We start from the raw sequence: 27,081 nt of genomic DNA on the forward strand, positions 1-27,081 counted from the left end.
CTAGTGGGATGCAACAGATCTTACACCCTTGTTAATAACAACGGGCTGCATTTGAATTCAGCCTCACGTCGAGTGATCATGTCCCTCGTCGTCCCACACCCCACTCTGCTTCCGCGGTCGTTGTGCAGCTTTCACAGAAGCCTTATAAATAGTACTTGGGAATCAAATATTTATCATCTCAATTCGCCTGTGTACCTCCCTGCAGCCGACACACACACTGCTGCTGCTCCTGAAGCACAAGAAGGAAACGCCACCGATACAGTTAACCCACACAAAAAATTTAATACCCTTCGTGAGGGGATAAATGGTCCAAACTTTGACATACTAAATAGGGAGAGGTGTGATGACACAGGTTTTTAATGTAAAAACTTGCAGCCAACACCCAAATGCTTTGTAAAAAGTCATGTGACATATGACTTACTTACTTACATAGTTAGTACACATACACCAATGTTTTAATATACTTATATATGTCTTTTTTGTTTGTTGTCTTTTTATCTAGACCAGCCAGATACAGTACCGATTAATATACAGTCACATCTGGAACAATATCTATTTAACATCATACAGTCCGACTGTCAAAGAGGAATCCGCGGTTGGCTCCCAGGTCCATCCTCTCTATGGTAACATTAGAAATCGGCATGTGTAAAATCCTGTTCTTTTCTTTTTTTTTTTAAATTATTATTATTGTATAGACTGGTGGTGATACTTGTCCTTGTATCTCGTGTCTTCTGTGCAAAAGTTTTTTTTTTGTTTTTTTTTCTGAAAGAACCCAAAACATGATTGACATAACAGGATACCTGGCTGTTCACTTTACAGTTATGATGGAATTTTTTTTTCTTGTTTTTTTTTTTAAACAATTAAACAGTCACATCCAAACGCCACACCCCCTTGGCATGTCACAGAGAAAAAAACAAAAGGAGAAAATTAAAAAATCCAAAGAAACGGCTCCCATCATCAGAATGGGCGGGAGGCAATGACAGAGAGGACGGTTTATGACTACAGTGAGCAGCATCCTCCATTCGTACATTTTTTTTTTAGAATAAGGCACTGCTGCATAAAGAAAGGACATGGCCAACAAACCTCTCTGGGAGTATGATGGGGAGGCAGGATGAAGGGAGACTGTGTTCTTCTCCAGCAACTCACAGAAAGTTTGCATGTGTACATAAATGTGCTTATGTTCATCATCTGCTGTGTGCAGGGAAAGTATGTGTTATATGGCATGTAGACATATTTGTGTTTTTACATGTGTGTCCCACGTGTGGCCGAGCCGGTTTTATTTTCGGCTACACTGCTCTCCTCAGACTGTGCTCTCCAGCATCCACTCAGTGCTGCTGAATGTAACTCTCCTATTGGCGAGCGGCGATGACTCCATGTTGAGCTGGTTGGTGGACTTGTGCCACCTCGTCCTCGCTCTGCGTGGGTAACTATGACTCTGAAAAATGGAGTAATCCCCTCCATCAAAAGAGAATCTGTGCCTAGTTCGTGCCAGCTCATTAGGGAGCAATCCCATGTTGGCCAGGGCACTTTTCTTGTCCTTGAGCCTGGGAGCCTCCTTGGTGCCAGCGTTGGGGCCTATGAGACACAGGGACATGGTGGAGCCCGTCAGGCTACTGTCCGTCTGCGTGTCCTCAGATGGGGGGCCAGAGCACTGTGCATCCAGGCTGGTTCTTCTCTTCATCTTGTCTGCATTTAGCGGAGGCAGCTCCACCTCCAAGATGGCAGTAGTGGATGCTGGATCCTCCTTCTTCTCATTGTCCACCCTTAGTACCAGCGCCATGCACTCTTTGGGTGCATGAGCTTCCCGCTGGCCCTCATCAGACGGTTGCTTGGAGGCGGAGCGCTGGAGCCGCTGCTGGCTGCCATTGGTCTGCGAGTGCATGCTGGAACTGACCTTGGTCTTACTGTCCTCTGGGCCGCTGTAGGCCTTGTAACGGATCATCAGGATGATAATGAACACCAGTACCGAAGCAACAATTATACCACCAATAATGATGATCATAGTGCCTCCCAGGAACTGGCTGTGCATGAAGCGGCACTGGCTGACCTCACTGGCAGTGTGGAACTGCACACATCCAACCACACGTGTGGCTGTTAATGATGTGATGCCGTCGTCGTAAACCGCCAGCACACAAAGGTCATACTCCCGCCCTGCGGCCAGATCATTGATTAAGAAGTTCTTGCTGGTAGATGGGATCATTCTGCAGAGAGAAGAAACATAGTGTGGTGGTGAAGATGTTGACGATTAATCATCGGAATTACAACGCCCACATATACTGATTTGCATAAGGTGTATTAAATCACACAAAGGTGTCAGTTCCACACAACAAAAAGACAACAGGGCCGATGCAGCTCTTGCATTCTGGTAGACAAACATAAAAAGCACAGCGCTTCATTAAAGTTGACTTATGCGAGAATATGTTATATCATAAAATAGCAGTGAAAAGTTGCTCTGTTGGGTTTGTGTATGAAATGACAGCAAGGGTAAACCACAAGGTGATAAACAAAGCAGAGGAGGCTCGCTGTCTAAAGAATATGCCACAACAGCTGCAGGTTGCAGGACAAGTGACGCATGATGTGAAGGCAGTTTTGATGTGTGAATACCTAAGGTCACATTTTGTCGGCAACTGCGAAATTACACGACTCTAAATATGATGGAGAAAGGCATTGTCTTCAGGTCAACATTGGCGCTAATATAATTAGAAGCGTGTTCCTTTTCCCTAAAGGGGGATTTTGATGGTTATCATTTGTAGGTAATAATGTACCTCCTAAAGACAAAACAACACTCAGCTCCATGCCTAAACTGGATGAGAAAATTATACAGGAGAGCGACTCATTATATCTGATAAAACCTGGGAAAAAAAAAAAAAAAAAAAAGTCGACGACTATTATTAACTCGCTCCATGAATACATAAATCCTGAAGTGCTTCTTGGTGTACCAGATTCAGTTCATGTGCGTCACATATTGCATAAGGAACGCATCAAACTTATTCTCATATTTAAAACAGTATTTCAAGGTGGTCTGCAGATGTTTATACTCACTGTTGAGAAGAGGGTTAGCTCATTTTGAAAACCAAAAACACTTTTAATTTTGCTCAGGTTCATGGATATTTCTCACTTTAAATATTACACACTGCAACTTAACTTATATATTGCAACTTACTCTAAAAAAATGCCTACTGTATATTGACCTTTTTCTTGTACAGTATGTCTGTATTTGTTGCAGAGGTGGAAAGTGACTCAAGTACTTTCCTTGTATGATACCTCATACTCCTCCTCCGTCACATTTTGGAGAGAAATATTGTGCTTTTTACACCAATACAGTACATTTGTTTTGCAGAAATGGTTACTGTGCACTTTTCAGATTAATATTTAATATACAAAACATATAGTCAGCTCCTGAAATATGAGCTCCATCTTGATTACAACACTAAAACACTGCTAACATGGTAATGCTACAATGGAGATCATTAAATATAATAATAAAACACTCTAAAGGGGCCATTATGGATAAGATGCTATACTAAATGTTGCTTATACTCTGTGATTGAAAGTAACTAGGTACATTTACCCAAGTGCTGTGCTTTTCATGACAGTTTCCATTTTACCTTATTCATCTACTTAACTACATATTAAATGGAAATGTTGTGCTAATTAACGTAACAGCTGTGGTTACTTCTAAGAGGTAAGGATGGGAATCGAGAACCGTTTCCAGTTGGGAATTGGTTCCAATTTGCCTGATCCATCAGAATCATATGGCTCCTAGTTTATTTACTCGTCCTATCGATGCCTGCATGCTTGTTCTAACAGCTGCGCAGTGCAAAACTTGCAGCAAAAAGGGGTCATGGCAGAGAGGAAGAACAGGTCCAAAGGGTGGCTTCGTTTCACAAAGAAAGACCACAGCAGTGCTGCTTGTAATGTTTGTAAAATGATTATTAATTTAAAACTTGGAACACTAGCAACATGATAAAACATCTCTCTATGCAACTTGGGCTTAAATTACAGAAATGCCGTGTATTTGACACTTGTACTTGCACGAGTGTCATCATGCTTCCCAACAGAGCAACACATACGTTACCAGGGGTAAAAGCAGATATTTTCTTTGACTAAGAAAATCTAAAAAAAAAATAATTCTGTAAAAATATTCTCTCATATCATCTACACTGTTTAGACTCAAACATGATAAAACAGTTGCACTGACACTGAAAAACCTGTAAAGAAAAGTCTTTTCTTGCACAGAAAACTGATCAGGAATCAATGAGGAACTCAATAAAGAATCAGACCGATGAGCAGAATTGACAAAGCCATTGTTTATCATAGAATCTTCTCAATTCCCATCCTTATTCAGGGCAATATTTTACATTTAAAATATAATAATTTAAAAAGACAACCAGTACTCTTCAAGCTTTCTGGCTTTTGATCCCTTACATCAAATGAGTGTATAGTTGAGGCTTTTGCAACATTTTGGACATCTATGAGTTATTAGCAGTTCACCAACAAAATATTTCCCCTTTAAACTTCTCAAATGGTTTAATTTAAATGACGATGATGATGAGGCCCAGAAAGTCTGCAGAACTGATCAGGAACCACTGGACCAATCAAGCGAACTGTATATAAACTAGTTAAAGCTAGCTCCACCTCCACCAGCTACAACAGTAAAATGCTGCCTAGACATTTTAAATACAAGACTGGAGACTGCAGTATTTTTATAGTGTGGTTTTGCTACTTTACCTTCAGTAAGTAACTGATTAAAAAACTTCTCCCACCACTGCAACCAAGCCTATCATTAGACAACCACATCTAATCACACTCTGTGTTTCAACCAATTAATGCCGGCAATTGCTAATGATACAAACAGTTACATGCAGTGAAATAGTCGGGCCTCATGTTATTGTTTATTGTCATATTATGTTTTAATGATGCTGAAAGGGCCCTTTAGTTCTTTGGAGTGCTGGACTCCACAATTTCTTCAGCTGATTGCAACAACCTACTCAGATATCAGAGATCAAAAATTGTTTACTGGATCTGTAAATGTCTTAATTGAACTGTACATGTTATGCGTATTGTTATGACTGCGCATTTGAAGGCATTATAATTAATGGAAAAATATTCCTCCTCGGTTTATCCCCCGGACTACACTATAGGGGTTCTGCGTATTTTTGGACATACTTAATCATTTTGCATCTTTGGGATCTGTCAATCTGCCATAACGGACCGTTGTGTCATTCAGCAGATGGTAACTCCAGATGTCTCACCTTTCCTCGTGTCCCTGCTCTACCACCCTCCCCTCTCTGCATCCAACCACCCCCTCCACCGTGGCTTACCTGTACACCAAAGTATCATCTGCCGTGCTGTTGTACTGAATCTGGTACATCCTGATGCCGGGGATATGGCGTTCAGATGGCCAACGGATCACAGCGGAGGAGGAGGTCAGCTCGGTGACCATCACCCTCCTGTCCTGCTTGTCGTAGCCCTTGGTGTCATTGCCAGATTTGGAGGAGGTGGTGATGTCTGAGAGGCCAGGGTCCTCACGCATGTGGCCTGTGTTGTTAACAAACAAGGGTAAGGGGATCATGTTGATCTCAACAGCAGCTGTGGCGATGCCTGCGGCATTGGACGCAACACAATTAAATGCCCCGCTGTCCTTCAGCGTGGTGATGAGAATATCAAGGGTGCCATTATCATACAGAATAGTGCGGGAGTTATTATGCACCAGCTTGCCGTCTGGCGACCGCCAGTGTATATCAGGATCTGGATCACCCACTGCTTTGCATTTAAGAGTCACACCCTGCCCTTCCATCACATAGGGCTTAGTGGAAAGATGCTTTGTGATCAGAGGAGGCTCACAGATAAACTCCTCCTCTTGGATGGACCAGAAATACTTGTCCATGAGGTGCTCCGGCGAGGCACAGGTCTCCAGATCATCCTCCCTTGTCAGTCTGCGGAGCCACAGCAGCTCACAGTTACAGTGAAGAGGGTTGCCACCAAAGCTCACAGCCAGAGTGGAGGAGCTGGATCCCTTGGCATCAGACAGGACCTGAGCGTGCTGGAACAAGCTGTCTGGCGGCAGCTTCTGCAGCCTGTTAGAGGTCATGTCCAGGCGGACCAGCTTGGTGAGCAGTGTAAAAGTCCCTGCTCCAATGTGGTCAATCAGGTTGTGGTCTAGTGTGAGCGTGTTAATATTGGTCATTCTGGCTATGGCTTCCCAGGGAAGGCTGCGCAGGTTGTTATTGGAAAGATCCAAGTCCTCTATGGTGGAAACAAACTCATCAAACGAGGTGGGAGCCACCTGGTGGATCTGGTTGTTTCCAAGGATGAGGTGTCGCAGGTTGACGAGGCCTTTAAAGTGGTCGGTCTTTATCACGCTGAGGCGGTTTCCATCCATGTGGAGCGCCCGCAGCGCCCGCAGTCCGAGAAAGGCATGAGGGGTGATCTGGCTGATGGTGTTCCGAGACAGAGTGAGGTGGACCAAACTGGTCATGTTGAAAAAGTCTTTCCTGCGGATGATCGTGATGAAGTTGTCTGTGAGTCGCAGCTCCACCGTCTTGCGGTCGATGGTGGGGGGCACGAACAACAGACCAGTCTTAGCGCAGAGCAGAGTCAGGGTGGGGGAGAGGTGCTGACAGATGCAGCGGCCGGGGCAGTTGTATCCCTTCACCAGAGCTGCACACAGCAGCACGCACAGAACCAGCCGGTCCATTGTTAATCAGTTTCCAGGTCCTGTGTGTGAGACAGAGAAAGAAAAATAGGAGAGGCACTGAGTCGAAAAATAGAGATCTTTGAATTAATAAATAGCATCGCAGCTTTTATGAAAGCCTGCTGCAAAAATCAAGAGTCTGACCAAGATTGTTGAGACTGCCAGCAAGGTATCAATCACAAAATGAAATGGAGCTTTTCTGAAATAATGGCACCTGGGATGATGAAAGGCTGCACCAACACTGTCAGAAGCCCATGTCTCTGTAGCCTTTTAATGGAAATAACAGAATGTTTTTTTGTGCCACCAGGCTGCATCACCACTGAACCATATAATTTCTTGAATGATCACAGGGCAGTTTTCCTATATTAGGTAACTATATGCCATGTACATTTCCATCATAAAACACGGCCTGTGTGTTTTCCTTGCTCTGAGTTCCACATCAGGATGGAGAATTAAAGGTAGAAAAGGGCGCTTGTCAGCAGCGCTCAAGGATTTTCATGACCTTTTCATGCTCTCTGCTCTCCCCATGCTTCTGAGATGTACTGCAAAATTAGACAGAAACCTGTCATGTAAATCACGGCAACAAAAAGTAAAAGGTGAAAACGGCGGCTTGTTTTCGAGTCCGTCGGACGGCGGCACCGAGAATGTTCTGATTCTCTGATTCCCATTTAGAAGTATTGATTTCAGTCTTGGAGAGAACACGCCTGTGGTGACAGGAGTAAGAAGTGATCCTTGGCTGCAATAACCATAAGAGACCCCAGTGGAACACAAACGGTGATGTGCTGATGCCACATTGTCAGTGGTTTTACCCTCTTTGGCATCCATCTTGATCGCTAACGCCTAAAGCTTCACAGTTGATGAGAGAGCCTGTTAATGGCGTTAAAGTAAAGAGATGACAACTGACTTTTGGTTTCCTGGTTTAGAGAGTGACATTTGGGTTGCTACAGCCCACCACTCCACCCAGCCCCACAGGGTGACACTTTGGATCCCCTTATTTTAGAGGTCCAGCATAATTATTTGACTTCACTCAGGAAGAGCTGGCTGATGATTTTCATGGTGTCTGTTTTTTCCCCGTTTTTGATGCCTCATCCAGTTTGTCATGACTAATTTTAGAGACTCTATCTATCTTCCACCATGTTGAGGTGGTGCTGACGTCCTTAACACCACTGATTTTGTCCCCCGTTGTGCCCAAAGCAAAAGCATCTAATGCTCACAGTACTGATAACCCTAAATTAAATTTGATTTAAAATCGCTTGGGGTGAGATTCATGGAATATTTTAAATGCCACATGTCAAATTTCATAGCAGAAATAAAGCACAAGCCAAGCTCTCTTCCCCTCAGTCTCTCGTGCTCTTGCTTTGCACAAAGACTCTGTTTTCACGTGTCTTAACTTCAACAAACTTGTTCTGATGAGAGCTGTTATGCATGTTCGAGATAGCGAGAGAAGTGTGAAATTGCGAGTGCATTTCTGCCATTTTACATCAACCTGCGCTGCATTTGCAAGCCAACGATGAGAATTCACAAATGCTTTTTCCCTTTCGCTCTCTTGCACAGACACACACTCACGCTGCTGTCTGGCTACTGTCTGACAGACAACAGGGCACCTCGTTAACTATGGACTACCGCTGTCCAATCAGAGCTCTCATTAAAATCTGGGTTTGCATGATGTCATTTTCTAGGACAGTTTGAAGCACAAGTTCAAACCAGTGGTACAGTTTCTGAAAGCTCGTTTAGTGAATTTACTCAGCACTGACAGTTGTATTACGTTGACTCCGCAGACCATTAGACTGTATTTAATAAAAGATACTGGACCTTCCCTTGTTTGTGTTTACACTTCTTTCCCTTCCTGTTATGACTCTGCAGGCTACGCTGCAACCTCCATCTCTGAAATACAACCACCTTAACTGTTTGAAATTGAAAAAAAAAAAATCTCTCCTGTGCAATTTATTTAACAAAGAATACGCATGCAAGAGAAAAACACAACATGCACACATAGTTAAACCATTTCCATGTGCAGAAACACGCACTAGGTGGTACACTGTGTGAGAAAACTCAAAACCCCCCTGAGAGAATTTATTTATTTAGTGATGCTCCTTTATTGTTGGCAGCACAGTGTGCCTGCCTTGTCTAAATTAATTCCCCAAACTTCCTTTTTTAAAGATGCTGGGGAAGCTAAAACAAAAAAGTAGGTTAGTGCAGATCATACTTCCTATTGAACAGACTCCTATATAAGAGACCACAGTACTGTTAGATCATTTCAACAGTGTTATGATCTTTGGTTCAGATTAAGTGCAATACTGTTGCCCAAGTTTGTGTAGCTCCATTAGAGGAGTGATCTCCCTCGATTGTGTTAGTTTTCAGATGGTAACTAGGCCACAAAGCTCATGGTTTCTCCGAGGACCATCTGTACCCGAGCATTTCCTGCCACACCGTCGAGGATACTCTATTGATCTTTCAGCATCTCGCGGAGGGAGGGGGGGACTTTGTTGCCACGGCAACTCTGGTGTAGAATGTAGGTCTTTGAATTGCATTAAGACGATGTTGAGCTGCCCGAAAACGCAGGGCCTCAATCTTAATGGGTGCTGAGAAGGTGAGGAGGGACGTGAACGGATGTATGAATGGCCGAGTAAATTAAAAGAAAAGGGCAGCTCCGCCTCACATTTCTATTTCTGTTTTATTGCTTAATATTAGCAGCGGCCACCCAATCGATAACACAGGGTGAATGGGAGTTTAGTTGTTTTTTGTTTTTTTTTAATATCCAGTCATGCGGGAGCACAGCCTCTCACAGGGGATTCCTCTGATGGATTACTACAATTTAATTGAGAATAGCTTGTATTCACATTCTGACATACTCAGGAACTAAATTAACAAACAAAAATGGACACACAATAATATACACCCATGCACACATTTATACCCATACATGCACATACTGTACTGTGTACACCCACAGATAGAAGGAGACCTAAACATTTGCATTCTCCTTCAGTCTGAGCTTCAGAAAGTAGTTTTATAATTTAGTCACATTTCAACTTTATTTGCAAAATCCAATTAAAGCTTATCCCTATTTACTTAAGGTGACCATTACGCTGCGTTATGATTAAAATTTGAATATTTGCACCTCCTGGGCCACCCCAGAGTGGACCTGACATTAAACACTACGCTCAAGTTTTCTAAATGTGGATCATTCTACAGCCTGAAATCCATAGAGCTTCCTTTGACATCTGTTGCCGTTGGCTACAAAAGGAAAAAAAAAAAAAAAAAAAGCCCTGCGGACTGCCAGAAACAACCTGAATATGAGATCTGAGCTGCATAAGATATGGAATTTGAATCAAATTTTGAGCCGGTGAGCACTGATAAAATGACACTTTCCATTTTTTTTACTACAAAGTCTAAACTAAGTTGGGGTGTCCGCAGGTATCAAACACTTACATGCTTTTTAACAGCTTTTCAACATAGTTTAAAACAAATTTAAGACTGGACAAATCATCTTTTTCTAATTTAAGCATTAAAGGTAAGTAGTATATATGGTCCCATGCAGAGTTAGGTTATTAGAGTGGGTTAGGTTAATCTGTATTTTAAAGTAAAAAGACAGTATAAGGTTCAGTGGTTGGGTTAAGGATTCATATTATCAGAAATGTGGACTAGCACCCAGAAGAGCCTGATTCCTTTGACAAAAAGAAATTAATAGATGGATAGATGAAATTAGATAAAATGATTGTGCCGATGAAGACCTCACAAATTCAAAATTAATACTATTCAATGACTTTAAGGATCTAATATTCATAAAATTAAATTTAAGACCTTTTAAGGACCTGCAAGCACTCTGTAAAAACATTTTTATTAATAATCTATTCAGAGTTGAAGCATTGTGTCTGTCCGAAAAAAGATTAATACATTTAATATTGAGCATTTGCCAATACCATGTCCTACACAAGATTTGTTTTAGTCATGTTTTTATTTAGTTTAGCCTCCATCACACAGCTTAAAAATGCATATCAGAATTCTCTCATCTGTATTAGAGGTGTATTTGAGTGGGTGGGAAAACAAGCATGAATAAAAAAGACTTCATTTAAATGCTGAAAGGTTGCGTGAGATAACAAGCTGCTATTTTCATGGCAGTGGCACTCGGGGGTGAGGGACGATGTGCTGTTTGCAGCTTATGGTGTTGCCGTTAGTGAAGACAGCTAACTATGGGGGAGGTACTCTTATGCCAGCACATCAGATACCTACTTTAGGCAAAGAGGTGAGAGATTTTAATTTCGTGTTGTTTGTGCAATGTCTTTACACTTTTTGTTTTGGTTGAGATTTCAGTGTGTGTGAGCCTTTGATCCGGGGAAAGAGATATTCAGAGGCTATGCTATCAGCTGGTTGTCTGCTCTCCTACTGGAGGGAGTGATTATCTTTCAGTTTGGAGCGATTACATATTGATTACTGTGCATTTTAAATGAGCTATAGTGTGACCAGTGGTTGTGTGCAGACATATCATTCATGGTTTCGAGGGTGGTTAAATACTGTACCAGTGGGAGTCATCCTTTAACCAACCATGTGTGTGGAGGTTCCCTGTCCCATGGCGCCCATTCAGACCTTGAATGAATTGTTTATCTTCAATGAAGCTTGTAAATTTTTTTCTACTTAACATCTGGCTTTGTGGTGATTGTCCTCCTGCCTCTGACAGCGGACCAACCTGTAACAAAAGGACTACAGACGACTAGATCTGAAATTAATGAATCATGTAAATCAGTTATCAGATTTAAACGTTGTGCATTAATGATACTCGTTACCTGGAGAGGTTGGAAAAAGATATATGTTTCTTCCCCGTTCCAAAACTAGGGCTGACCTTCGACTTCATTTTTGAAAATCGAAGCTTCGGAGCTCAGATCGATTTTAAATCGAAGCCTTCGACGATCGACAACTTACAAATTACATAATTTGTAAGTTAATAACTTACAAATTATGGTGAAAAGGTAGTTTCTTGCAACTCTAGCATTAAGATAAAAATATTCACAAATGAAAAAAAAACTTCTGGTTGCTGATAAGTAGTGTTTAACTTTTGATTTAACACTAAAGATTAAAACCCTTGGCACACACTGCAGCTCAAGCAGACAGATGCGCGACTCAGAGCAGCACGTGTCACTGACACCAGACTCAGAGCGCAGCGGACTGGTGGAAAATGTCACCATCAGCATATTATTTTACATCAATAAAATCTATTTTATCATTATTTTGAGTCACATTGTTGAAAGAATTTAGTTGTCTGTGTTCAAGCAGGATAATAGGTCTCCATTCATTGCACGTCGGGCTTCCTATTTCCTTGTTGGAGATGGGGTTGCGTTCAAGGTCCCCCCCAAAAAAACGGGAGAAAAAAAGTCTAAATATTAAAAAAAAAAAAAAAAAAAAAATCACAAACAAATCCCGTGCCATCGAACGAAGTTTCGAATTTTTTGGGTCAGCCCTATCCAAAACCAAAATCAAACTCTGAAAAGTGTAGGGTTAGCTAGCTAGCTACTGAAGATATAGCCTACTGAATATATACACATGCTGCTTTTGCTTTTTAATGATTATAACACTGAGAAAAAGACCGACCCTGCTGTACAGAAACCAGTGAGGGGAAGCAGGGAAACTTTGCTGATATTCAACCAGCTGTATGTCATCACGCGCGCACAGATGAACATTGATTTCTCCCGAAGATCCCTGCCTGTCTGGTGGTGGAGGTAGCAATGGCATGGGGGCAAAGCCAAACATCGTTCATCTGCACACACTGTGATGCCACACAGCTAGTTCAATATCGGCAAAGTCTCCCTTTATATTCATTGTCTTATGTCGCAATCAGCAGTGATGTGGTGGTTCACTTTTAAACTGTGATCTGTAGCCTATAGTTTGGCTTTAGTGTAGAGGAACAGCCTCTCTGGACTTCCCTTGCTGCTGATTGAGTTCGACATCCTGGATATATATCCTTCATACTTGTAAAAGTGCCATAGCTTTTATACCAGTCATGTTTTGTTGAGGAGTTTGTATTAAATACAGTGAAGCTGTAATGCCTCCATTATCCTATGTACAAGTAATGCACAACGACATCACCATTATGCAAACGTGCAAAGTCATCTGGCAACTTATAGCATTATTATAGAGATATAGAGATAATGCTAACTATTTTGACTGGAAAAGGGTTGGCAACACTGTTTGTTGGTTCAAGGGTACTGCAGAAACATACTGTAGTAACTTAAATAAAACCATTATTAGTTTCAGGAGATTTACACTGATGAAAACGTAGTTATAAAACATTCCATTCAGACTCTTGATCCTGCATACTGCTCATTTATGCTCAGGGAGATTGTGAAAGACCTTCTTCACTATGTTCTGATATTTTAATTAAAAAATTCTATGCGATATATCGTAGGCGACTGGACTTGCTTGACAACAAACAACAAACGCCACATCCCTTTGCATTTCAAACCTAGGAACGCACTGAGACAGAATCTTGGCCAAGGACAAAACACCAAGGCAAAAGCAGAGTAACGTATACAGTTAAATGCAGGCAGGAATGCACAGATTTGTACATTGGCACAAGCACATAGGAGAGGAAGCTCCTAAGGTCAAGACTCAGCTGTCCATTTACATCTAAAGGAGAAGGGAAAATCCTTTGAGGACAGCAATGTTCACATCTTGGCCAGAGAGACAGATGGTTTGAAAGTGGCATGAAAGAAGCCATCTATGTCAAACTGGAACGAGCATTGTTAAACAGAAGTGGTGGCCTACGACACCACTTATCACCTATTCAATGCAGTCCTTGGATCCCTCCCCAGACAGCTTCAAACCCACTCACACCTGCACCCATCTAACCCTGACGACACACGTGATGGCCGGTTGGGTCAACGACTCAAATGTGACCTCAACGACATTGAAATTCAGAGCTCACGTGTGACCAACATCATTAATTGACAAAATAATCTATTGATGCTGTTAATTGCTCCCCTGAAGGCATCACTGTACTTCTCTAGAAGTTCGAGATATCCACAGCCCATCATTAAATTTGCTGATTCATTCTGATCCCGATCCTGAACACTGATACTGCTATTAAATATAACGTGTTGCGAAACATAAGAGGCAATACTCGTGTCAATTCTTCATAAAGGCATATGAACACACTGTAACACACAACCGCCCACACAAAGACACAGGAGGAAACATATCCATGTACATCTACATATTACTGCACAAACAAACAAAATGAAACAAAGATAGAAAGCAGAAAGAGCCCAAGAGGAGAAAACAAAGGGAGGAATACATTAATTCAGTTTCCAGGCTCAGACACAACACTTTTAGTGTGTTTGTACTCGTGTTCTGGAACATACCGACGGAAAACATGAACAAAAGATCAGATCGGTTGCTTCTTAAAAATGCTCTTATGGTTCACAAATTCACAATAGAGCTGTGTTAAAAAAAGAGAAGCAGGTAGATGTGCTATTTCTAAAATAATCAGCTACTCACTTAGAGGGCGTCATAAACAAGATTCAAATGAAAGCTGAAAGATGCCGTCTCTAACAGTCTGTCCTATTTCTGACTGTAGAACACCTTCCCGCTGTTGCATTCTTAACACATAGCATCCAGTTTACACATTAAACAGGGCAAGCAGCTGCGAGGATGATTATGCATCCTTGCAACATCTGAGAAAGGCATGAAATACTTGGTTATAGTGTTTCACCTTCTCCGATAGATAGATAGATAGATAGATAGATAGATAGATAGATAGATAGATTAATTCAGACAACTCAGAATGACACATAAATGATAGAACTGTCACACGAGGCGGCCTAATTTAAAAAATATATACACACCAATCAAATAGTGTCTCTTAAATAATTGTCCTGTGTGAATAATGTATATGAGTGTTAACTACCGTCATTAAACTGTACAGGAATGTGCTATTAGCCGTCATCTTACATTCACTCTGCATAAAATATGGCCTGCTTAATGTAATCTTGTCATAATAACGTGGTGACAATAGCTTCCTTTAGGAGGGCAGGCAAACCCACCACTGGCCATTAAAATTTTAATTCATATGAGGTTACAGTAGAGTTGATGTTATTGGTCAATCAACAGAAAAGCAATCAGCAATTATTTTTAATAACTTAATAATCCTATGAGTCACTGTTTTAGTATATACTGTTGGTCAGACTAATTTAAGATTTGAGCAGCATGCCACAAAGCTCATGCAATCATGTTTTCATAATCTTAAAAATATTTAAAAAATACAATCAATTTGAACTTTTAAAGACACAAGAGACAATTTTACATGTCTTCATCTCTTCACGCCTGGATCACTGCAACAGCCTCTTTCCTTGCCTGAATCAAAAATCTGTTAATTGACTCCAGGATATCCAGAATTCAGCTGCCAGGCTTTTAACCAGAACCAAGAGACATGATCACATCACTACACTTTTAGCCTCATTACACTGGCTCCGAGTATGTTTTAGAACAGATTTTAAGATTTCACTGATTAATTTTACAGTCTCCATCCCAGCTGTATCTCCGACATCATACACCGAAGTACACCAGGCAGGTTCGAGGTCCTCAGGCAGAGGACTTTTGTCTGTTCCATAGGCCCAGCTGAAAACTAAAGGGGATAGAGGATTATGACTGGAACAGTCTGCCTGAGGAAATCAGGTCGGCCGAATCAGTGACTTCTTTTAAGTCCCTTCTTAAAACATACTTTTATCTGAGAGCATTTCCTGATTTTACCTGAGTTTTTAGCTCATGTTTTTTAATCAGATCTTTTAAAAATTTTCATTTATAAATATTTATTACTGTATTATTTTTTGGGCATTTTGCCATGATTCTAAGATGGCCAGTAGAAGGTGACAGGTAATGACAGGAGGAAGAGAGGGGGAATGACTATAATATTTATTTCCAGACAGCCCAGTTGCCAGAATAAAATGTTGGCATTGTACATTTCTGCAAACCACGAATATGTGTTTTTGTTCCATATGTATGATGTTGTTCAAATAACATGTAAATGAGCTTCTCATCAGGAGGAGACAGGGATGGTGGAGAGTGTGAAAGCTAGGCGAGACAGCTGCTAAGCAGCAGACGGCAGAAGTCCAATGTCTGAGACCAACAATAGAATTAAAGAGAATTTGGGGATATGTCCAGTCGTGTCTGTAGCGACCAAACCAAGTGAGGCACAACGTGATCTTTTCCTAAACATAACCAAATGGATTTTGTGCCTAAACATAACCACACATTAGTCACAAAATAGAAAATTGTAAGGAGAAGGAATGTTAAGTTTCAACATATCTGCAACATATGAAATGTACAAATGTAACATATTGATTGCAGAAACATACGATGTATGTGGACATTTCCACTTTCATATGACATTATATAGACTGATTTATCAAAAATAATAAGTAGTTTAACTGAAACTGAAAATAATATTTAGTGGCAGACCTGGATTCAAGTTCCAGTACAAGTTAGTTGAATCTTATTTTGAATGTGACATTGAAAACAGTGACTGAACACAAACAATGACAGAGTCTGTCCTTACCTCGGAAAAACATCTGCCCACAGCCGCTGCATTGTAAGGATATTTTCAGGACATGACTTTGTCAGGAAACCGTAAACGCCAATTAGACAGCACAGGCAGTGGACTGCTAGCTGCCCTTGTGTGACTCTTGTCAGGATGCAGGCATAATTATTGACAGCCTGAGTTCATTGGAGTCGGCTCCTTCTCCACCAGTGGACGCCTAAACAGAGGCTCCATAGCCCCAGGGATTTCTGGTCGCATCTCATCAAGGGGGGATGTGGGGTATCGTCGTAAACAGGAGGAACATTTGCATATTATAATTATGTCTGCATGCAAAGACGGTCTTCTCAATTACATCCCATTTAAAACTTTCAATGAGGAAGAATTGAGAAGCGCAAACTATTGCAGCTCCATAAACTTTAATTGTAAGAGCTTCCCTAAACAAGATAGAGAACATTAGAGTTACACTGGCGCTGTGTACGTGCACGTCACTTGTTGATGGGACACTTTGGTGATTGATAGTTATTCTTTACCTGCTACCTGTTATTTTTAATTTGAATACCTTCCCTCACAGATAAAATCACACCTCAATAACCGCTGCTACAGCTAGAAATTACTTAATATATGTTTTCAAAAAATTAGGCGTTTAAAGTTGAAATAAAAAATGCCGCTAACTGTTTAGGTTTAGTAAATCAATTTTGTGTGTGCTTGAATATCGCCTGCTGAAGGACGAATAACAAGTATTCACACATAAAAAAGAAATAACATTGGAGGGGATGGAGGACATTCCTGTGATTAATGTCAGCTCCACCTATATCTACACTCACCAGCCACTTTATTAGGTACACCTCGCTAGTACCTAATTAGACCCTCTTTTGCCTTCAGAACTGCTTTAACTCTTCGTGGCATAGATTCAACAAGGTGCTGGAAACATTCCTCAGAGATTTTGGTCCATATTGACATGATAGCATCACACAGTTGCTGCAGATTTGTCAGCTGCACATCCATGAAGCAAATTTCCTGTTCCACCACATCCCAAAGGTGCTCTATTGGACTGAGATCTGGTGACTGTGGAGGCCATTGGAGTACAGTGAACTCACTGTCATGTTCAAGAAACCAGTTTGAGATGATTTGAGCTTTGTGACATGGTGCGTTATCCTGCTGGAAGTAGCCATCAGAAGATGGGTACACTGTGGTCATAAAGGGATGGACACAGTCAGCAACAATACTCGGGTAGGCTGTGGTGTTTAAACCATGCTCAGTTGGTACTAAGGGGCCCAAAGTGTGCCAAGAAAATATCCCCCACACCATTACACCACCACCACCAGCCTGAACCATTGATTGGCTGATGTGCGTTAATGAGCAGTTGAACAGGCGTACCTAATAAAGTGGCGAGTGCATGTATTTTGACAACCTGCGTACAGACTAAGAGAACGAAATCTCAAAAAATGTGGGCAAAGTTACTGCAATTAATCTGCAGATTATTTTCTTGATTTATCAATTAATTGTTTGGTCTATAAAATATCAGAAAATAATGAAACATGTCCATCATAATTTCTCAGAGCCTTAATTTGACATATTTGTATATATATTTTTTGTCTAAGTAACAGTGTCTAAACCCAAAATATTAAATTTACTAACAAGGACTAGGTAGAAAACATATATCATATATAAATGTATCAATTTTATTTTATCTTTTATTTATCTATTATTATCTTTTTTATTTTTTCTCTTTAATCTTATTCTATTTAATGTCCTTTGATTTTCTCTTGCACTGCTGTGATACTTGAATTTCCCCCCTGGGGGATCAGTGAAGTATATCTTATCTTAAATATTCACATTTAAAAAGCTGAAAGCAGTGAATATTTGTGCGCATCAAACAACTGATGAACATTTGTTTAAGAATTTCTCTATATCAGACAATCTCCACACATAATCATGCTATGCAGTGCTCCGTAAATATGTCAAACCACTCAAATAATCAACAGGGGACATTATCTTGATTTACATGGATAACATACGAGCACTTTCCCATGTGAAGTGATTATTTCCTGCTTTTTAAGTCTCACAGAATCCCGATTACTGTACATCCACTGCATTCCTTACTGAAATAGTCTCACTAATCACAAACACCATACGATGCAAAATACAATTATTGGATGTGGTGTCGTTCCAGTCAATCCACTTTATACACAAATTGCTTCCACAACTGAGCCCAAGAAAAACTGAACCTCTGACTGCAGTCCATCTGTTGGCTGTCACAATTAATAGAAAGCATAGGACAATGCACTGCCCTTTGGTTCACAATGGCCATTTGCCCATTTTAGGGTTTGCTGTGAGAGATTTCGCAGAGCCTCACACTCAGAGAAGAAGCCCGCCTTTTTGAAGTTCACACTTTGGATTGAGGACACTGTGGCAATTATGATAAAGATGAGCTGCACTGCTGCATGTTTTATGATATCATAGGTGGAAGAAAGTGTTCAGATCTTAGACTACAAAGTAGACAGGCCACGATTCAAAAAATACAAGTCTGGGATTAAAAATCTCACTGAGAAGTCCAGTGTGTAGGATTACAAGGCATTTATTGGCAAAAATGGAAATAAGTATGTTTTTCTTGTTGTATATCAACTGAAAACAAGAATCATTGTGTTTTCATTACCTTAGAATGTTTATTGAATGTTATTTAAATAGGGAGCGGGTCCTCGTCCATGGAGATCTCCATGTTGCACTGCCATGTTTCTGCAGTAGCCCAGAAAGAACAAACCAAACACTGTCTCTAGATAGGGCCATTTGCGTTTTTGCATCGGCAACTGTAGTTGGCAACCCCTTTGTGATGAACAGTGTTAGAAAAAAACATATTGAAACCGCTTTATTCAGTCTTTTTACCATTTTTATTAGCTAGTTTGTTTGCTTTGCAGAGGAAGGGACTTCTGCAAATAATTCGGCTCCTGTTAAAAACCTCCTGAACATCTGGATCTTAGGTTATTAGAGAAAAAAGTGAGCACACATCAGCAGGTGTTGGGCTCGTGGACTGTTTGCAACAAGCTGAACAGCGCCGGAAAAACACTGCTTTATTCTGTGGTGGTTCTTTATTCTGTGGAGAAGAGAAGACCTCTGTGAATAATACTGGTAAAAAACTGAAACTAAAGGACCTCTAACTTGGGAGAAGTTTCAGCCTGTTGCAAGCTGGAATCCTCACTGCTGATGCCACTAAATCCTAAAAAAATCTACCTTTAAGTAAAGGTATTACTGGAAAAATAATATACTTAAAGGTTAAAAAATTAAAGCACTCATTATGCAGTGTTGCAAGTGTTACATACACAGGCTCATTATAGGTTTATACCATCTTCATTTGCAAAGTAACAAGTATGACAGCTGCCAAAGAATTTTAGTGACATAAAAAGTACAATATTTAGATGTGAAATGTAGTGGAGTAAAGGTATAACTTGGCATACAATGTTAAATACTCAAGTAAACTACAAATTACTCAGATTTTTAGTATATTTAATGCATGTATCACCACTGAATGATTTGAATATCCTGCTAATGAAGTATAACACACCAGTACATATTCTCTTTACTGACTCCAAAACACTGAATCTGTATCTTTATTTTTGGAGTCATTTTTAGGAGATAGGACTGCCGCAACATCAGCAAATACCTTGACAATAAACAGTGTGGCTGTTACTCTTTTCTCCATGTAGCTATTTCACTGACACCTTCCAAGAGACTGCTAAAGTACAGTCGACGTATTTGTCAAAAAAAAGAGAGGAAAGAAACACAAACAAACAAGCCATGATAAAAGCAGGAGCTGCTAGCAAACAATCTGAGGACAGATGGTGATTCTGAATGACATCTAGCTTATGGGATTTCTATTTCTAGACTATTTTGTAACGCAGTGACAAGAATTGATGATTTACAAACACCGCAGCATGATGGTCTCCTCTATATGTAGTTCCTGCATGTGTTCCCATGTGGCGGCGGCTTTTTCTCATTGTTTGTCTTCTACATTTATCATTTTATCCTCAGACTTGCCATTTTATTTTATTCCTGTCTTCTTGTTCCTAAGCATAGCGGCTCTATGCCCTCCTCGATCTGTGCAGACAAGCTGAATAGACCCTCTGAATTGGTGTCTTGTGGTGCCACTTTGTGCTACAGTGATGCTGAGGAATCCACACTTGATTTCAAATCCTCCTCCCAAGGCTCCTATACTGCATTGATCCTGCTTTGTATGTACCCTTGCGAGGTAATATGTATGCCTGTTACGTGCCTTACTGCCACAGCCGACTCCAGCAAAGAGCCGATTTACAGAAGAGAGAAAATGTATCAAATGGCTGAACTTAAAACCCTTCCTGGTTGAGATACACTGCATTCATTTTACAACAAGACAGGCATGCACAGAGCATTCATTAATGTAAGCTGTTTCACGCACTGAAGCTGGATTTCTGACCAGCTTGTTTCACTATAAAGGAACCGTGTCTGAAACAAACAATAAAGACCATCTGTTAATCACACAGTGGAATTGCAAATAATGAATTCCTTCAAATCAATTATATCAGCTATAATAAGGCAAAGATTTGGATTTTATTCAAACACATAAACAAACACAGACTGTCAAAGACCAATTGTGGGTTTTTTTAAGGACAAAGATACTGAAATTTCCAGTATCTATCTTGAGTTTTCAGTCACGTTAAAAGGTAAGTCTGCCAGTCTATGACTTTAGTCCACACTGAAATATCTAAAAAAAAAACAAAAATAAAACAAAACAAAAAAATACTGGATGTATTGAAGAAGGCCCTGGGGTAGACCCAGGACACGCTAGAGGGATTACATATCTCATCCGGCCTGGGAACGCCTTGGGGTCCCACAGGAGGAGCTGGAAAGCGCTGATGTGGAGAGGGATGTCTGGGGTGCTCTGCTTGGCCTGCTGCCCCTGCGAACCGACCCCGGATAAGTGGATGAAAATGGATGGATGTACTGCAGTAACATTTGTTCAAACATTCATAGTCCCCATAGGATGAACCATAAAGACTTCAGGGATTGTCTAACATTTCCTCTGGCAACATCGATTTGAAATTCTTGGGGTTTTAAGCCTATTTATAGTAGGGTGCTTGACACCTCTGATGAGTGAATTCTGTCATGTTGTTAACATATGTTGTTGCACAGTTTGTTACTGGAGATTGTAGGTTTCAATCCACACTAACTCTGACCTGCATTCAATGGCTCTGTCTGTCTGTCAGCAGCAGCTCCCCGGGAGTTGAGAGCACAGTGACTGGTCAAACTGCCTTCACCATGTCAGCTTCACGTGAAGTAATCAACAGTGTTTCTACTTATTGATTCACTGAGTTTTTTTTCCAGCCCACTGTAGTGAGCAAGGAGAGTCTGCCACTCATTGCCAGACTGGTAGCTGATCAATCAATGTAGATGCGATTGATAACTTAAAACACACATATACAGTAGAATATTCTGCTTAAACAGCTGTCTGTGCAGATAGTGCTTCACTAAACTCAACAGAAAAAGATTCGGATTGTAAAAAAAAAACCCTCAGGGGTCTCTAGTTACCATGGAGACGACTTAAGACCTTTCGCAGAGGCATAAATTGAAAATGACACACAAGTGTTTAATTTCTGTTGAGCGACACTGATCGAAAGTGTCGAGCGCCCCACCAAAAATCAGGCTTGAGTCAGTCTCATCATCTACTGGATGGCTTGCCATGAAATCGTACAGATGTCCATTGTGTCCTGAGGAGTAATCTTAATGACTCTGACTTTTTATTTAGTGCCACCAGCAAGTCAAAGTTTTCACTCATCCAGTGAAACATGAATTGGGACAAACTTTGGTACAGACATCCATGTTTTCCAGTCAATGTGTCCTCATGACTTTTGCTTTAGTGGATGGCTTTCCACTAATTTGGTACAGACGTAAGGATGAATAGTTAAAACTGTGGTGTCCCAACCAGGGCGTCTACAGGTATCAGACACTTCAGTTGAATACTTCTTGAATTTATAACTAGATTTAAGACTGATGTTTGGACAAATAATCTTTGACTTAACCAAGTATTGTAGGTAAGTAGTATAAAGCATATATAGTCCTGTAAAGAGGTAGGTTTTCTGTAGGAATATGGTTGTAAGAGTGAACTAGGTTGAATTTGTCCAGTACTTTGGTTTATACCTGTCTGAATACCTGAAAAACAATGACATTCAGCCTCAGCTTTACATTGTACTTAGAACTAATTGGTAAACATTAGCTTGCAAATGTCGGTGAAGATTCTCAGTCATCCAAGTCATGGTAATCTTAAGTGCTATACTGTAGGCAACTGGACTTGCTTGCGTTTCTTTAAGCCACACATCAAAACTTAAGAAGCTTCTTGGATGAGAGGCGAAACATCTTCAAGAAACGCAAGCAAGTCCAGTTGCCTACGATATAGCATTTAAGATTAGCGTGCAAACATACTAAACTAAAATTGTGAACATGGTAAATATTATACCAGATAAATCAGTATGTTAGCACTTTGCTAATAGCACCACTGTGCAGCCTCACAGAGCTGCTAGCTTAGCCGCAGACTCCTGAGCTTGTTATACTGTACTAGGGCATTGTGTTTCTTTCCATCCAGACCCCAATAAATATAGATAACCCCATTCATCATTTTGTTTCTTTAGTCAAATACAAAGTTAATACCAAATCTGTACCTTCTCCTTTATGACTACAATATCATTTAATTAACAAAAACAATTGAGATTTATTACCAATGGGAACCACATGAATAAATCTACACCAAGAACTGGACGCCATAATGAAAAACTCATACAGCTCTAATTGATATAGAAGACAGTGGCCCAAATTCACTCAAGGCTGTAATGCTTATGAGTGTGTGTCACAACCTCAGAATGAGGCAGCTACGGCTGCATGAGATTCACTCAGTGCACACAAATAATAGACTGCACAGTTTTAATTTGACACACTTCATAGGAAAGCTTACGCAAAGCAGGTTTAGGCAGAATTTTTGTCAAACATATATTGTGGGTATTATATTCGTATATACACTACAGGGCATCTGAGCTTCACTAATCCCGTCTCTGTGCCAAATAAAGCACCTTGCAACGTCAATACGTACACAGTGGCAGTGGGGCAGTAAATACACATAAGGTGTGGATTTATCTACACTTGGCTTTGTACCAAAAGAATGAAGTGAATTAAAGTGAATACTGACTGCTTCCAACAACATAATTTTATCACCAAGAACCAGTCATTATGTACCAGTGCCTTTATTGGTTTACTGTGACTCCACTAAGACAAAAAGCACGTTACTCTGTGCACCAGTTGCTTTTGTCAAATGGTTGCTTTTGTCAGCATTTGCATAATGCACATTTGTGTATTTGAGTGTTTTGTAGCATCCTGATCTTGTTTTATTTTTGTTTGAGGTGCACCATAAAGAAGAGGTGTCATGTTGCTCTTTTCTTACATATATTTTAAATGTAATCCTTAAAGGATAATTCCGATGTATTTCAACATGGCGTGTTTCTCATAAATGTGGCTATTGTGGCTCAATGGGCTTTGTTACCTTTGCAATCGCCACCTCCTTTGTAGAGATTTAGGAAAACAAGGACTCGCGCATATTTTGGTGCAAGCTGTGGGAGCCTCCTACAGTTCTTTAAATAAACCTGTTTTTTACATGAATCACTTTAAACACTTGCCGCTGAGTCCGACTGGAATTAAACACAGAAAGCAGACGCCTGGAGCTGCCTTTATGGCTAACTGCGTAGGGATCTACATCTGGGGCAACTTGCTGGCTGGCCTAATAACCCTGCATATTAATCTGTGCAATCCAGTTTGTTTACATGTGTGAGGCAGACTTTAACTGAGGTTTACTTTCTTCGAAGGAAACTCTAAACTAAATACAATGGAGGATTATCTCTGGAGTATTATGAGGCTCATTACAGGTCCTTTCAATGTGATAGTCAACTGTATTTATTTGAACAGGAGAACACAGACCAGCAGTTAAAGGAAATGGAGGAGGAACGATGAAAAATGGAGGCAGAGGCAACAGGACAATCCCAAAAGACATCGTGCCAAAGGAAACTGGTGGTGTTCTTTCGGTCACTGCTCTTCTGTGCTCACTGCGGAGGAAAACATTTGTTGCAAAGATGCCAGACTTGTAAAATAGATGTGTCCAAAGATAAGAAGGATCTCAGCTGTGTAAGTCAGACAGCTAAAATTTGCAAAGCTTATCAACATTGCCATCAGACTATTTTGCATCTCCCCAAAATCAACTGGAGATAAAGGTCGAGGATGACTTGACCAAACACTCAGCTCTCCATACGGTGAGAGAAAAACAACTGCAACATGTAAAATGGCAATAAACCAGCAGTGAACAGTAGCATCTGGATATACATTTTTCTGAACCCCCTATGATCTGACTGACAATGGTAGCTGAGAGGAAATGTCACAACTTTGTCAGATAATTTAGCCCCAGGTAGAAAAAAAAAAATCAGTGAAATGATTCATATAAAGAAAGACAGCACGTTATTTTGCACAAGTCCTCGTTTCCCCAAATCTCACCAAAAGGAGGTGGCAAGGGCAAAGTTAGCACAATCCATAGAATCACAATGGCCACATAAAGTTGAAATAAACCACAATGCTCCTTCAACTAAATTCAAGTTAAAGTTACCCTGTGGAGTGTAAACACATTGGTTTGAGTATATCCTTGAGGCCTTAAACCTGACAAATGTTTTGTTTATTCCTATTTAAAGATTTACACAGCCAATTTTTTTTCTATCCTTGAGCACAAACTCAAATTTACCTAAAAAATACAAGTAATTTTAAAATGTATTTCACCACAGACCACTGAATACATGTCCTGTAATGTATTAGATTGCTCAGACTAAATAACACAATTTTTGGAATACTTCAAAATGGTCTTGCTGATATTTCAATGCCAAAAACACTTGCTGACAGTGTCCTGGCTTTGCATCTCCTCTGCCTGTTGTTGTGTGGCTGGTGCACTGCATAAACTTTTTAAAAATCTGTTTATCGGAAATATAGACCCTTTTAGAGCCGATGTCACAATGGCACCGATAGCGCTCCAAATTTACAAACAGTCCAGTTTGTGCCTGAGCGCCAACAGCAAGTAGGTTGTTATTAGCGATGGTAATTTACCAGAAACTTATGCCGATGACTCCTCATTTTAACTTCACAAATCAGTCGTTCCTCATGTATTGCCGTCCTTTCAAAGCAAGTGACAGGATTAAATAGAAACATGGCGTCCAGCAAAAGTTCAGCTCTAAATGGCATCACGCTGTAGCCAGTCAAAATATTCCAGTTGAAAATAAACAATGAAACTGATTTTGTCGCCGATGCTTGCTGGGATCACATTCAGTTAGAACGTGGTGTTTGAGCAAATAAAACAAACACAAATTAAGTAATCCCTTCAAGTAATCTATTATTAAAAGACAATAACTGTATTCAGATTACCACCAATTTAAACTGTAACTGAATACAATTACTCTTATCTTAAAATCATGAATATGTAATGCTGTTGTATTCCGCTATACCCAAATCCTGTCTGTAGCACCATTAGTGGTTAAAAACTCCACAGGGTATCTGCCAATAATAACCTTAACTCAACAAATATCTGATGGCACGGTGGTGCAGTGGTTGGCATTCACAGCAAGAGCAGTGCTTTAAGTGGAAAAAAATAAGTGCCAGTACTCCCCTTATTCAACTGTTAGCAGGTAAATTAGGCAGTGGGCGGTCGGTACCAGCAGATCATTAAGTGATACATTCAAATACTAGAACATGATGCTGATTTAAAAAAATCTTTTTATTGATGCTGATTTAACAAAAATCTTTTTCTTGAACTTAGATGTCTCCCAGGCCACTGCAGTTGTGGAAACTATATTTAATATTAGATTGCCTTATAGCATCCCTTTGGCTTGCCATTCTTGTCCTGTGACGGGGTTATTGTTGATGTCAATGGCAACAGGTGTTGCTGATGCCACCTCGCTGCTAGCCTGGCTGCTAGCAGATGCACTACTGCTAACTGCTGCTGCAGGCTGCTCTTGACTTGCATTTTCTGTGGCATCTTCACTGTCATCATACGATTCCGGCCCGGTCCGGGTTCTTTTTGTGCCCTTTTGGAGCCACGCCAACATTTACAACAGATTGAAATCCCCTGTTGTATGAAACGAAACTTTTGGCTGCAACTAGCCATGGGATGTAGCGCCTCGCGTGCAACTAACAACAACAACAACTGTACTAACACGAGAACTCTTCTTATTCTTCGGCAGACTCGACTTCGCAACAAACGTCTCGCGAGAAGGGACAGGCATGTGGCGCATACTTGTACACAATGTGGTCCACACTGGGTAATGTAGTATAGCCATAGAAATAAAACAGGACAGGCTACTATGAGCTCATGAGAAGTCCCAGTACTCTGTAAAAAGTCCCGGTACCCCAGGGGCTAAAAATCTAGAAGTGGCGGTGCATACCGGCCCACTTAAGGCACTGAGCAAGAAGGTTCCTGGTTCGAACCTCTGGGTGGGGGAGCCCTTCTGTGCGGAGTTTGCATGTTCTCCCCGTGTCAGCGTGGGTTTTCTCCAGGCACTCCAGCTTCCTCCCACAGTCCAAAGACATACAGGTTAATTGGTGACTCTAAATTGGCCGCGGGTGTGAATGTGAGTGTGAATCGTTGTCTGTCTCCATGTGTCAGCCCTGCAATAGTCTGGTGACCTGTCCAGGGTGCACCCTGCCTCTCGCCCAGTGTCAGCTGGGATAGGCTCCAGCACACCCAAAACCCCCAACAGGATAAGCGGTCATGGAAAATGAATAAACAAATGGCTCCATACAGCATGTATGATAA

General features: G+C 40.7%; 1 protein-coding gene across 3 annotated transcripts in view; it reads right to left on the minus strand.

The window, feature by feature from the left end:
• Window positions 1–295: 295 nt before the first annotated feature.
• The window catches only part of lrfn1 (leucine rich repeat and fibronectin type III domain containing 1), a 154,054-nt gene continuing 127,268 nt past the window's right edge, over window positions 296–27,081 (minus strand). For all 3 annotated transcript variants that reach the window (XM_049577239.1, XM_049577236.1, XM_049577238.1), the window contains 2 exons: window positions 5,325–6,720; window positions 296–2,201 (listed from right to left, as the gene is read on the minus strand). In XM_049577239.1, coding sequence (XP_049433196.1) covers window positions 1,301–2,201; window positions 5,325–6,700 — 2,277 coding nt within the window. In that variant the 5' untranslated portion in view covers window positions 6,701–6,720 and the 3' untranslated portion in view covers window positions 296–1,300. The remainder of the gene's footprint in view (window positions 2,202–5,324; window positions 6,721–27,081) is intronic.

Source organism: Epinephelus fuscoguttatus, linkage group LG5 (assembly GCF_011397635.1).
Source record: "Epinephelus fuscoguttatus linkage group LG5, E.fuscoguttatus.final_Chr_v1".
Classification (NCBI taxonomy): domain Eukaryota; kingdom Metazoa; phylum Chordata; class Actinopteri; order Perciformes; family Serranidae; genus Epinephelus; species Epinephelus fuscoguttatus.